Here is a 14,944-nt window from a genome sequence, read left to right as displayed (position 1 = left end):
TGTTGTATATCGTGTTCCTGGTACAACACTAGATTAGTTCTTGATTCCCAATATCGGTTCAACATGACTCCATGGTCTCGTGGTAGAGCGTCTGTCCGGAGAACGGAAGGTCGGTGGTTCGATCCCCGGCCGCGTCATTACCGCGTTGTTACCATGTCTGGCGCTCGGCAAGGACTGGTCGGCTCGGAGTCAGTATACTGTGTCTGAGTGGGGTATCCATGTTAAACTGCGGCATGGTATCTCAGCACTGTGAAACCGGCATTACTCCGGACTAGTACAAGCAACCACACCCACCCATGCATGCACGTCGCTACAAGTGCGTTATAAACTTACTGGCTGTTTGTCTAACTCGATATGGAGTTTTTGGAATTGTGGTAACACCTCGAAGGAGGGCTTACAATCATTGTAAACCCTTGATAGAACAAACACTACGAACAGCCTACGAGACGCACGTGCAGATTTCGTGCCATTGCGAAACCCACGTGCCGAGGTCACCGGTTTCGTTAAACCGAGTTCACGACTGCAGGCGATATTTCATCTCCGATACAGGTTATACATTTGAGAGTTTTTATTACAGTTATTTAATTAAAAACGTTGTCTATGCGATGGGTCGGTTTATAAGTTGAACAAACCATTTCTCCTTGGGATTTCCAGCGATTGTAAACCCTGACAGGAGGTGACATACCGAAGGGGACGTAGGCCCTTCGTCCGGGACGTTCCCTCATGTGAGGGTTTACAATCTCTAGTAATCCCTCGGAGACATGGTTTCTCCTGCACATAATCCTTAACGCAACGTTATGACGTTCTTTGAGCCCATTTCACCTCACCTGACCACATGTGAACACCTATCGATCCTCGCCCACCCGTAAGATGTCCTAAACCCTGACTCAGATATGCCCAAAATCAAGAGAAGTACTGATTTTTATAAACCTCTAACAATGTCACTGTGTTATAGACACGGTTCGACTTTTCTGGGGTAAACCCGTGAAGTAGTTATTCTCCCAGGCTGCCCGGGTGAGCGGGCATTCCGTGAAATTGAACGTTTTTAAACTTGCCTCTTGATGTGAACACAATTGTGTTTGATGATTGGTTAAAAGTCAGAAATTTGTTTTAAACATGAAATTCCCATGACGTGAATCGAACCTGCTTGCTCACATATCGTGTTAAGTTTTGTAACCCACTGAGCTACTGGGGCAGGTGATGAGAATTTTTTCAGATCATCATGTCATGACTCCATCTAGTCCAGACTGCACGTGTTTTTTCGCTCGCACACTTTGAGCGAATTCCTTTTATACCGCGATACACTGTATTGTTTCACTATAAGGTATGTCGATGTTTTCTTATGTTCCTGGTATTTCTTGCATTTAGACGGTTCATAAGTAGGATATAAACTCCCCCTCGGTCTTGACGGAGAATGTAAGCCCGGGGAGTCAAGAAAATTGGGTCGGGCCTTCCGCCCTCCCCTTGGGTTCGACCTAATTTTCTTGACTCCCCGGGCTTACATTCTCCGTCAAGACCTCGTGGGGAGTTTATATCCATAACAACAAGACCCGACAAGTTCCACCATTTGCAGGTAGGTCTGTCGGGGAATTTTGTGATGCAACCTGCTGTAGTCCAATGATGTCATCGACCGAACTTGTATTTGTGGCCGTAAAATAGATCCACTGTGCAAGTTGCGCTGCGTGAAATACCGTATTTCCCCTAATAGGCACATTAGGTTATCATGGCCAAGGGTTATTGGCATCAACCATATGATTTCTTAACGTTGATTCAATCATGTAATGTTTGTACTGAACATACGGTCTCAATAAGAGACTTAACGCACTTTCTTCATCATTAAAGAAGTTCAGGAACTGATAATATATGTCTCAATGATTCATTATTCACTTAGTGTTACTGGTGGCGTGTATTAGCGATTCGGCGTCTGTTGGAGACCCAACTCCAGGTGTTTTGTTTAGAATTTTAGGAACTATTCATATGTGGTTGATCATACATTTGTTGTTGTTCGTTATTAAAGACCCAACATCAACTGCGTTAGCTTAGGGGTTATTCGCACACTGTTATTCTAGGGCAGGCGTTTATAGGACACCCGGTATCCAGTCTTCCTAATTGAGAGGATGAGATTGTAACGTGATTGAAACCTCCCAGCGCCTTATGACGCAGCTTGGTTGTATGGCCCCTCAGGGAGCTGAGAATGAAATTCGGACGTTTTGTTATTCTTATGGTTTTATTCGTGTAATACATTATTTATGTAATCAACGATGCGTCTGGTTTGTCTGGCTTTACTTAAAGGTATCTTTTGAGTGCTTATTTCAAGCACTGCTTCAAGCCAAAACGAGGCTCAAAGCATGCATTATTTTTCTTACCATAAGTACTTGTTCTGCGAGATATGTTCAATCAAAATGTTGATGTGTTAGTTTTATATCACACTGGTGTCGTATGCAAAATACCATTGTGACGTATTGAGGTCACGTGTTTCTCTAGATCTTCTAGTCTCCACTATGATGTGAATTACAATCACTCACTGAATTCCATGGACTGCTACCGTCACAGGTCGTACGAGTCATATGGACACGCTGGTGGCTATAATGTCTGCATGACGACTGACGCCATTCTATTGTGATGATGACAGTATCGCCCTGACTATTTAACACACCACAACCGGATCAATCTGAGTAGGAGGGAGCTTTGACAACTCCCGCACAGCTTGCTTTATTATCACATAACGAAGCTGGGAAACTCCCTCAAAATGTCTGTGACATTAAACGAACAAAATTGATTCCTTGCAGAAAAGATGTTTTAAAAGACCGCGACGTCATTGATATAACAATGTAGAATGCGAAATTAATAGTCATGAAAAATGCATTGTACAGATTCCACAACTGTTTACCGCAGATGTGCCAATATACGCCGGTCGTCGGTTGGTCCGTCCTTATTATCTTTGATTTGATTCTTTTGTTTCTTTAACGCCGCATTCAGTAGTATTCCAGCTATTTGACTGCAGTCTGTATATAATCGAGTCTGGACCGGTCACTCCAGTCATTGATATTGTGAGCATCGATCCACTCAATTGGGATAAAATGACATGCATTTACTTAGTCAGCGAGCCTGACCACCTGATCCCGTAAGTCGCCTCTTCGCTCGGATCTTCACGAGGGCAGCGGGCAGTGAAGCTCTTGCAATAAACACACGCTACGGTCGTGAGACATGTTATTTCATAAATGGAAGAACATTTTCAAAGTAATCATTTGTTTTCACACCCTGAAACATTTACATTTACATACTTATACGCCAGCAACCTATGAATGTGGGTTCGAATCCCGGATCGACCCGTTTATGTTTCTAGGTTTGTCAGACCATCCCCGTGCTCGTGGGTTTCACCAAAGTGGTAAACGTCTGAGACCTGCATCACTTCAGGCTTTCCTCCCACATTAAGCTGACACGCCATGATGTAACTGGAATCCTGTTAAAAGCGGCGTTAAACCCAACTCACTCACTCACTTAAATCTCGCCACAACCTAATACAGTTTGAACATAGACATTGAACACTTAAGGAAGTAATTGTGGCCTCATAAGGGATATGGAGCCGTTTTCGACATTTTTAATATCTTTCTGGTATCATATGTAATTATTCGACTTGTTACACATATTTTAGAAAAGGAAACACCGAAGAATCCAATCAGAATCATGAAAATAATTTCAGAAAACTTTCAAAGACTATTTTCATTACGTTTGTGAATATATTCTCACCTCCGTGTAAACTTTGTCACCCTTGTGTAAATATTCCCACCGCGGAGTATTACATTTTCACCGCGGATGGAATATATTACACCACTGTGGAAAAAGTTTTCAGTTTTCGTTTTTTTTGTAAATTTTGATTTTTTGCATGTTATTTTCAACGAACTCTTTTCTACGTTTCTTGTTTTGTTTTCGAGAGATTTTGTCAATATTCTTTCTTTCTTTTTTACTTTCCGGAGGTTTAAGACGCACACTTCCTTTGTTATTGTTTCTGTAGTTTTGTAGTATATTTTTAATGGTTTGCTGTAGCAAAGGAAAAACCTGTAGAATTCCAAAAGAAACACTTGTAATACGCGGAGTTATATGGAAAAACACTTTGACATTACGAAAACATGTTAGCGTCCCTTATGAACCTCCGTAAGGAATGCCTTTGAACAAGGTGAATCTTTTTTCTCCGTCCACATTAACCTCGAACTAAAGTACGCATTTTAAATATGCCTAATATTTGCTTTGATCTAAATATCACTACATACATAAATCGTAATACATACAGTTATTATGATGTAATCGATAGTTAATAACTGCTGCTTGTTATTTATCACATCACTTCATGTATTAAATAATGCGTAACACCAATTGCAGCATACCTGTGTCATGGAGATGCCAGACAATGGACAAGTTTTGCACTCAAAGGAAAATCGAAAAATCAATAGGTGTATTTATTATGCAAATCGAAAATGAAATTGATATTCAGTCGTACTACCATGTGTGGTAATCATAATTAGGTCAACATCTGTAAATCGATTCATTAAATGGAGCTGGTTTTTATAAAGAAACGAGTATCAGTTTTAGTTATATACTGTGTCACAATCAACAGTTTATTATACCCCGCCACGAAGTGGGGCGGGAGATATAGGAACGGAGCTCGTCCGTCCGACCTTCCGTCCGCTTCTCAAAGGGGACAAAAATCTTCTCCAAAACTATTTAAGACAGAGAAATGAAATTTTAAACAATGATTTTACTGGTAATGATCTCACATGAGTTCGTAAAAACTGGTGTTGTAAATTCATTTTTACAGAGTTAAGACCCTTGTTCTATGTTTTTCAACTAAGTGCATACTGTGTGAAATGGGGACAAGTTTTTTTAGAAACCACTGAAGTTACATGTATGCTTATCTAAGCGATACTTGTCAAGACAGTTCAAAGCAATTATTTACAGAGTTCGGGCCTTGATCCATGTTGTTTTACCTACTGTCTGCAACGGGGTCAAGTTTTCTAAGAAACTACTGAAGTTAACTTTTCTAAGCGATACTTATCAAAACCTGGTTATTTTTCTAGAGGAGGGATCTTTTGTGTGTATTAATTTCACATTTAATATTTTCTTCGGATAACATACAGCGGCCCAGGTGCCTATCTCTTCTCTATTTTATAGTTCATGTTCACTACTATACTGAACCACAAAAGAAACGTTACCCCAAGTAACATTGCATGAAAAGGTGTCATTTAAATATCTGGGTAAATTTTGTCAAAGTTTCTAAAATTTAAAATTACCTTGTCCGGAAAAATGAAATTTGATGATAAAAAACAAAGCAGATGAGAATAAAACCGATTGCCCAAGCGCATCACGGCAACGGCCATGGTAACCCGATGCACGTGAGTTCCGTGCAAACTGAAATGCACATGCGTTCTCCCATTTCTTGCCCTATAAAAATCCACCCATGTCGGATAACATTCATTCGTTATTCAATTGCTATCACATGTCAAAACTGACAAGAAATCAGCGACACCAAACCCTTGGATAATTGCAAGCTGGACAAACCGCCCGACAGGTAGCCAATGCATTTCAAGTCCACGTAAGGACAATATACAGGCTCCAGCAACGGTACCAGAACACCTACACTACAGATGACCGACCACGTAGTGGAAGACCAAGGGTCACCACCCGACGTCAGGATCGTCAGATTGTGCGACAGCATCTTCAAGATCGCTTTGTTACTGCTGCGGAAAAAGCTTGACAGACCATGGGAACACCAGCGACAAATGAGTGCGGACAACGTGCGTCGACGATTGACGAGCAGACACCTCCACTGTCACAGGCCACACCGAGGACCCATTCTGACACCACGTCCTCGCCGGGACCGTCTTCAGTGGGCAACACAGCACCAGAATTGGCGCCACAAGCAGCGGAGAAGAATCCTCTTCCCAGACGAGGGAGGGAAAGAGGGGGAGAGAGGGTCTGGTGCCATGGGGAACGTTATTCGGATGCTTGTGTTGTTGAGAGAGACTCGTTGGGTGGTCCGAGCATCATGGTGTGGGGTTGTATTGGTCTTGCACAGAGGGTCGGCCTTGTGGTCTTCCAGAACATCGGTCCATTGAGAGGCAAAGGTGTCACAGCAGCTCGGTACATTGATCAAGTCTTGAGACCACGCGCATTTGGCATGTCGCCGCAACCACGAGTTTCAGCATGATAACGCCCGTGCCCACAATGTAAGAGCAACAAGCGCAGAATGGCCTCAGAACCATGCAGTGGCCTGCCCTCAGTCCCGATTTAAATCCCATTGAGCACCTGTGGGACGAGATTCAAAGACGGCTGAATGACGTCCGACCAAGGCCGACAACTGGAGCTGAACTGCGTCAGGCGTTCCTCAGAGTGTGGGCTCAAGTGCCCATGGCCTTCCATGTATCGACGTTGCACGGCAGTCATCAATGCACACTGCGGACACACGAGATACTGACTTGTGATGCCATTTTCTCTGAGACTAGTGTTGTGTTTCACTTAAAGAACATTTGACGCTTTAATTTCAACCTTGATTATCAGTTTTGCCAAATTTCAAAGTCTCAAAGTATGTTTAGACAAATAAGGTTTTTCATATATCTTCAGTGGTGACGTTTCTTTTGCGGTTCAGTATATTTGGCGAGGAATAGTGATAAAGTTGTTTTCCTTCCCGTTACTGCTTTGTGTTGTCATTAAAGAGATAACAATATTTTGCTTTTCAGTGTAGAGCAATATGAAACGTACTCGTATAATGGACGGTGCTAAACTGAATTTGAAACGTAACGTGCAACTCTGCATGCTGCAACCTCCAAACGTGTACATACTTCAGGGCCACCCGATTCTTCCATATTACTATATTAGTTAATCTGCCATTTCATGTCATGTCATCTACCTACCGATAAGGATTGTGAAAGTTGTATTTTCATATAATATTAGTTTCAGCAACCGGCACGTATAAATCGGAGGTTGTTATTGTGATTTGAAAACTCGGATCGAGTACAATTAATGTTTCTGACTTCCAAGGTCATTGGGCCATGTTGCATCTTACCAGAGACCGTAGTCTGTGATTTTACATAACATGTCAGGTGTGATTTGTTCAACATGGCCTTGACATGGAAGACGGGAAACATGCTGGCAACAGATTAATTCACCCGGTGTCACTATCGCCATTTGTATGTGATGGTATTTGATATTTGTCGCCTAAAATACTGTTGAACTATATTCGTATAAATATGTGTGGCGTTAATAGGGTCATCAAATGGTTAATATAATAGTGCTAGCATGCCGCATAGCAGAGTATACGTGACATTTGTCTGCGGCGGTGGTGGGAACTCGATAACCCAGTTTGTGACTTGCTGAGAGGCCGACTTAGCCCTGCGCCATGGGTGTGGAATATATCTGTAGCATTTGGAAACCCAAACAGTCTCGATCATTAAAAACAAGTCTAGCCAGCTAAAACTCAGCATAAAAAATAATTAGACGAGATATTTGTATTGTGTAATACCAGATTTCATATGTTAGTCCAGGGCTGACTATTTGATCTTCTGGGATTTTAAAAATATCTTTTTAGATCTGTTCCGAAAATACTTGCGAGGTTTTAAAGATTTAAGGCGATGTTAATCGCTGAGCATAATTGCATGGACTTAACTGAAATAATGTTCAAATGTTTGAAACCCAGCTCACTCACTCACTCACCCACCCACCCACCCACTCACCCACCCACTCACTCACTCACTCACTGAACGATTCAGGTCATGAATGGGAGATGTTAAATGGCCAAAATGGAATAAGATGCCCAAAATGGGAATAAGATGTCAATTATGGGAATAAGATTGCTAAAAATTGGAATAAGATGTCCAAAATGGAATTGAGAAATGTGAAAAGGATGGTCAAAATGGGAATAAGATGGCCAAAATGGAATTGAGATAGCCAGAATGTGAAAAGATGGTCAAAATGGGAATAAGATGGCCAAAATGGCCGTTGAAGTAAGATATAATTTGGAGAACACTTCAACAAGAACTCGTTCCCATTGTATCCCGGCCTGCACTGCTGACACTATTGACCAGTGCCCGATGCTGTCCTGTGGTATACCGCCAGTCAGCAGTGATCTGTAGCTATTTTATCGCTAGGTAATAAAAACACATTAAAACCGCCATCAACCTTTGTGGTATCGTGAAGAACGAGCAGTTTCACAATGTTCGTCGTGGTAGCATGACTCACGGTATTGATAAATCTATGAGTTTCATATGCATATCATAGATTGAAACTGAACCTTCAATCACTGGATTGCCTTCTGTCACCATTTACATCCCATTAAACCGACACCCGACCTCAGACATATAGCCATACACGTTTACTGGCTCTCTGTGGGTGAAGCATTGGGGACTTAAGACGGTAATGGAACCATTTGATCTACTGATTTCAAACGTAAGTTGGAAATAATACATATTTTCAATTTGATTCCACGCACGGGCACGCAGTTTATATACTGATATACTGTATACGTGAAGTTTGTGAGTGTTCAGTGTTTTACGCTTATTTGCAACATGTGGTGGTATCGTGATTGGAGAATGATAACAAAAGTATTGCTAAACGCTATTAGCGGCGAAAACCTGGGAATTATTTTTCAGCATTTGCATATAAATAACAATCTTTGATTACAATGTTGAAGATTACATAAAATACACGTCAAATATCAGAGAGAGCGAAGAAATTATTACTCCAGTCTATGTTTTGTATAAAGTCCATTACTTTCAAGAATTGCTAAAAGGTTATGGTTATATACATAGTGTTGTCATAGTGAAAACATTAAATTATGTATCATGAATAAGTGCTGTCTCCTCACTGTTTCCTGGTATGTTGACACTGGCAGGGAATACACATGGGATCGCATTCTCCCTTTAAAATGAAAGCGTCGCTAAGATGTGAATGTTCTACAATGGATGAACGTAAAACAACATCAGCTCTACGAATCGTGAATTGCCACGGAAACTGCACCATTATAAGAATCAAACCCGGGTGTTGTGCGTGGTAGGTGCACTCATCACCCACTGGGATTATGTTGAAAAATAATTACCGACCAGCTCCATCAACACAGTCTTTCATCGTGCACCCCCCGAGGCAAGCGTGTCCACAAGCCTATATCAAAGCCTTTGTTTCTACCCTTGCCACACCAAGGCCACTTTTTTGGCTCAACCCTAGCGCCTCCTCTCGTAGATCACGAGTTGTGCCCCTTGTAATGAAAACGCGATATCCAATCAGATCGCTGTTCTTATCTCATATAGCTTCACAAAGATGGCGACTACTTTAGACGATCAGATAACGAAAACATTCGCGATTTCATCTCTTTCACAAAAAACATAGACAATCGTTTGGGGGTTGGGGGCGTTAATAAATCACATTCATACGAAGGTGTGCCTATCGTGAATGTTGATTTTGTGAACCGTTCTCTGAATGGACTATCGATATGTGCGATAGTCCAATCATATTGAGCACAGGAAAGTGGGCTTGACGTGACAGAGGGGGGGGGGGGGGGAAACAAGACTTTGATACAAAGGCTAGTGGACGCTCTTGCCTCGAGAAGGTGATCATCGTGAGGTTCAGAACGTTCCAGCCACCCCTCACATCTACCTCAAAGGGGGCTGGCCCATAAGAGCAGCAATTCACCGTGCAGAGTTGCGTCCCTTGGGCTAGGGTTGTCATCACCGCACCCGTACTCGTGTATTTTACCACCGGAGTAGGGTTCTTTTTCCACATCAAACTGACAAACCATGATATAACTTAAATATCGTTCAAAGCGGCGTTAACTAAACTCACTCACTCACTCACTCACGGCCAGGTGTAAAGTCTGCTACCTTCGTGAACAACTCGTGTTATTCCGGGACAAGCCGTCTTCTTGCAGGTTACGGAAAGGGACGAGTGTTAGTGTTCCGCTCTTGGATGAATAGTACATCATTAAAGTGTCGTGTATTCAGAGCTTTAAGTTATTTACCTTTTGGAATAATTATAGTTTGATCATGTACTAGTAATTCATTTGTTTTATGTTTTCTATTTACAAAGCTGGACAGCAGTATCGCTATTAAAGGAAACTCTTCAGAGGAAAAACGTAAACGTGCTCTCCTCACTTTTGAGATAATAAAGGGGCCGCAATTCGCTGTGCAGAGTTGCGTCCCCTGCTCACGCCAGAAACTTGATTCTGTGTTCGAATCTTCACCCGGGTTATATTTCTAGGTTTGTCAGTACAACACCAGTTCTCTTGGGTTTCAATATTGTGGTAAACTTCGGACTTTCCTCCCACATAAAGCTGACACGCTGTGATATAACTGGAATTCTGTTAAAAGCGGCGTTAAACCCAACTCACTCACTCACTTGCAGATGACATACTTGAGATTCTAGAATGCCTATTATATATGCATAAGTAAACAATTTATTAACCGCCTTCGATAAATGAAAAATTAAAGGTTTTTTCACATTTTCCAGAACAACACAACTGATTCAGGTCTGGTATTATTTGACCGATATATGTCAACGATGTATGACACGTGTGGTATTATGTGACCGATATGTGTCAACGATGTATGACACGTGTGGTATTATGTGACCGGTATATGTAACCAGTGTATACCACGTGTGGTATTATGTAACCGATATATGTCACCAGTGTATACCACGTGTGGTATTATGTAACCGTTTTATGTCACCGGTGTATACCACGTGTGGTATTATGTAACCGATATATCTCACCAGTGTATGCCACGTGTGGTATTATGTAACCGATATATCTCACCGGTGTATACCACGTGTGGTATTATGTAACCGATATATCTCACCGGTGTATACCACGTGTGGTATTATGTAACCCATATATCTCACCGGTGTATGCCACGTGTGGTATTATGTGACCGATATGTCACCAGTGTATACCACGTGTGGTATTATGTAACCTATATATCTCACCAGTGTATGACACTTGTGGTATTATGTAACCGATATATCTCACCGGTGTATACCACGTGTGGTATTATGTAACCGATATATCTAACCGGTGTATGCCACGTGTGGTATTATGTGACCGATATATGTCACCAGTGTCTGCCACGTGGGTATTATGTAACCGATATATGCCACCAGTGTCTGCCATGTGTGGTATTATGTGACCGATATGTGTCACCAGTGTATGCCACGTCTGGTATTATGTAACCTATATATGTCACCAGTGCCACAATGTTACCGAAATATTACACATGTTGCGCAATGTAACTGAAATATTCCACATGTGGCACAATGTAACCGAAATATTACATGTAATATAGTGTTACAAATGTATTACACATGTGGCACAATGTAACCAAAATATGACACACGTGCCACAATGTTACCGAAATATTACACATATGACACAATGTAACCGATGATTAACACGTGTTACAATGTAACTGATATTGACACGTGTGTGTCTGCATGTCACGCTAGTCTATACTTTCAAGAGCAGAAACTATCTGTAAAATGTCCCATTATGCATTGCCGGTCGGGGCACAGTCGGGATTCAGGGCTTTATATATTTAGCTGCAATTATCCCAGCAATTACATGCTTCCAAATTGTTAATATGTCCTACATTGACTGCACAGTTGACGCAGCCGTTGTGGCGTGTCTCCTTCCCAGCACATATCAGAGCTTACTGTAGCGGAACGTCACGCCCTGGGGCCAGGTAGGTGGAACTATAAACATGCATAGAAATCGTAGGAATATGTTATTCCCGTTACGTATTGATTTAAGCTTTGACATAGCGGAGGTGTATCGGTAAATAACTGCCGATGTGAGATGCAACAGGTTTCAGGTCAGAGAGATGAAAACAGTCAATTCTCTCAAGACCAACAGCATATGGCACAGCTGAGCAAGACACGTTAGGGTACGTTTTAGTGACAAGTGCGTTCACCAGGAGAGGCCGGTTGGCAACATGGTATTACAAGTTTGAACTGTGAAGACCACTGTTTGCTTTACAATATACGATCAACTTCAAGTGGTGCTTCAGAAATATGCCACCACCTACCGCGAAAAAGGGCGTGTTTATTGCTGGGAAGAATAAGAAAGGCCCGGACCCTTGGTGCCTCGTCTGTGGCGTCAACCTTCGCCTCGACGGCCGCTGCTTCACCGTCCTCACCAGCGACGATGCCGAGGAGACACGTAAACTGTTTGAACAGATCCTCGGGGTTCAGTTCCAGAGTGACTACGCTTCTGTAAATTTATGCAACAAATGCGAGAGATCGCTGAAACGGATCAACCGATATGCTGGTCTTGAATCTGCCAAATCCGAAGCAAAAGCATTGAAGAAGTCTTTGGCGGAGAATCTAAAGAACAAAGGCCAAGCCACGGTTGAGGCTAGCGAAGCTGATAAATATGAAGTTAATAGTTTCAAAGGCACTGAACCGAACCCAAAAGTCAAGAGTAAGTTTGTTAAACTTAATTTTTTTCAGAAAGAATGTCCGTTGTTTTGCAGTGAATGGCGGACTAAACCAGAAAGGGTCCATATATGAATGCGTTTTCCACGATATTTTATTTCAGGAACATTGTTGTTAATCCATGTTTGTGTTATATTTTCAGAGTCCGAGCCGCTGATCGAAGACGAGGCTGAGGACTGGAAGGAGAACCAGGATTGGGAACAGGAAGCAGACGACAGAGAGAACAGCGATCCAAATAAGGTAGTCGCGTGACCTTGACCTCATCAATCACCTCGACGGCATAATTCGTTTTTTTGCAGTTGACAAGCGATTGACGTTGACGTCTGAACTTTTTCAATTCCTGGACGATAAACACGACGAACAGAACAAACCCCAATCCGTTGAAGTCGACTTTGACAACAATATATCCTGAATGAGCATGTCGTAAATACCATGTCAAAACGGAAGTTGTAACTATATAAGCACTTGTTGTGTCCTAGTGTCAGTGACGCGTGGCTCGCTTCTCCCTCAGTTCAGTTTAAGTGCACTGTCATTAAGAAGTGCCAAGCTAATGACCTAATTGGGGGTTCCCATTCTGCTGACATACAGTCCGACTCATCTAAAGAATAATAGCCGTCATTGTGCCTCAGCTGTGGGCCAGATGATGAAAGCTCACAGGGAGGAAATGAGATGACATTATAAATAGGTATATTTACTATAATAACAATAAACGGTGGTAAGGATAATATCATATTGTCTTAACATGGCACAAACGTAAAAACCACAGATACTCGTCAACGGTTCAGTGTCATCTGTTCAACGTTCTCTGCTCCCTAGGCAGTATGTTTTCCTTTCTTTTATACTGGCATGTCAAAACTGAAAAGTCAGCGATTATGATTTGAAATGCCAGGTTGGTCTACCACAGTGATGACTGAAAATGTCATGTAACAATAGTGTGTAGTACTTCAACGTGAAAGGGTAGCCTTCACTTGTAAGGGTAGGTAGAGCATTCCTAGTTGAACTTTACCGATATTTAAAAACATCTTGTCAGGTATGAGAGTGTCATCGTGCAGTTCAATGTGCACTAACTAATAGAGGTTGCCAAAAAATTCACTTTATTGCCAAGTCATAAATATTGATGCAAAACAACTTTCTAATTTAAATGCTGTAACGTTTCAAATCGCTACAATTATATCCATTTCACTATACCTCACAAAAAGAGATATTGCTCCATTGTAGAATTGATCTGATGAAGCAGATGACGTTGTAAATAGCGTATCTCATATGTTCAATATTTCCACATACTAGTATTCCTATGTCTCCTCTCGTCAACCCATTAGTGAATTGCCTTGTGATTCTGCTGTCGGTTTGAGTACCAAGACATGCATGGATCACTGTGATCCTCTGGTTGAGTACCAAGGCTGGCGTGGATCACTGTGATCCTCTGGTTGAGAGCCATGGCTGGCGTGGATCACAGTGATCCTCTTGTTGAGTACCATGGCTGGCGTGGATCACAGTGATCCTCTTGTTGAGTACCATGGCTAGTGTGGATCACTGTGATCTCTGTGTTGAGTACCATGGCTGGCGTGGATCACAGTGATCCTCCTGTTGAGTACCATGGCTGGCGTGGATCACAGTGATCCTCTTGTTGAGTACCATGGCTAGTGTGGATCACAGTGATCCTCTTGTTGAGTACCATGGCTAGTGTGGATCACTGTGATCTCTGTGTTGAGTACCATGGCTGGCGTGGATCACAGTGATCCTCCTGTTGAGTACCATGGCTGGCGTGGATCACAGTGATCCTCTTGTTGAGTACCATGGCTGGCGTGGATCACTGTGATCCTCTGGTTGAGAGCCATGGCTAGTGTGGATCACAGTGATCCTCTTGTTGAGTACCATGGCTGGCGTGGATCACTGTGATCCTCTGGTTGAGTACCAAGGCTGGCGTGGATCACTGTGATCCTCTGGTTGAGAGCCATGGCTAGTGTGGATCACTGTGATCCTCTTGTTGAGTACCATGGCTGGCGTGGATCACTGTGATCCTCTGGTTGAGTACCAAAGCTGGCGTGGATCACTGTGATCTCTGTGTTGAGTACCAAGGCTGGCGTGGATCACAGTGATCCTCTGGTTGAGTACCATGGCTGGCGTGGATCACCGTGATCTTCTGTGTTGCGTACCAAGACTGGCGTGGATGACTGTGATCCTCTGGTTGCGTACCAAGGCTGGCGTGGATCACCGTGATCCTCTGTGTTGAGTACCAAGGCTGGCGTGGATCACCGTGATCCTCTGTGTTGAGTACGAAGACTGGCGTGGATGACTGTGATCCTCTGTGTTGAGTACCAAGGCTGGCGTGGATCACCGTGATCCTCTGTGTTGAGTACCATGGCTGGCGTGGATCACTGTGATCCTCTGTGTTGGTGAAATGTATTCTAGGATGTGTGCTATACATTTCTTCAAAGTGAGTAAAGATTTGTGGTCGCGTAAATGTCATCTG

General features: G+C 42.6%; 1 protein-coding gene across 3 annotated transcripts in view; it reads left to right on the top strand.

The window, feature by feature from the left end:
- The window catches only part of LOC139444600 (cylicin-2-like), a 40,653-nt gene that overhangs the window by 15,388 nt on the left and 10,321 nt on the right, over positions 1-14,944 (top strand). For 2 of the 3 annotated variants that reach the window (XM_071225504.1, XM_071225505.1), the window contains exon 4: positions 12,614-12,711. In XM_071225504.1, coding sequence (XP_071081605.1) covers positions 12,614-12,711 — 98 coding nt within the window. Of the gene's footprint in view, positions 1-11,900; positions 12,458-12,613; positions 12,712-14,944 lie in introns of those variants that run through there. The other variant, XM_071225503.1, reaches the window with a different exon arrangement.

Source organism: Haliotis cracherodii, unplaced genomic scaffold, assembly GCF_022045235.1.
Source record: "Haliotis cracherodii isolate W230 unplaced genomic scaffold, xgHalCrac1.p SCAF_6, whole genome shotgun sequence".
NCBI classification, from domain to species: Eukaryota; Metazoa; Mollusca; class Gastropoda; order Lepetellida; family Haliotidae; genus Haliotis; species Haliotis cracherodii.
The sequence above is the reverse complement of the archived record's forward strand: the minus strand, read 5'-3'. Positions and strand labels throughout refer to the sequence as shown.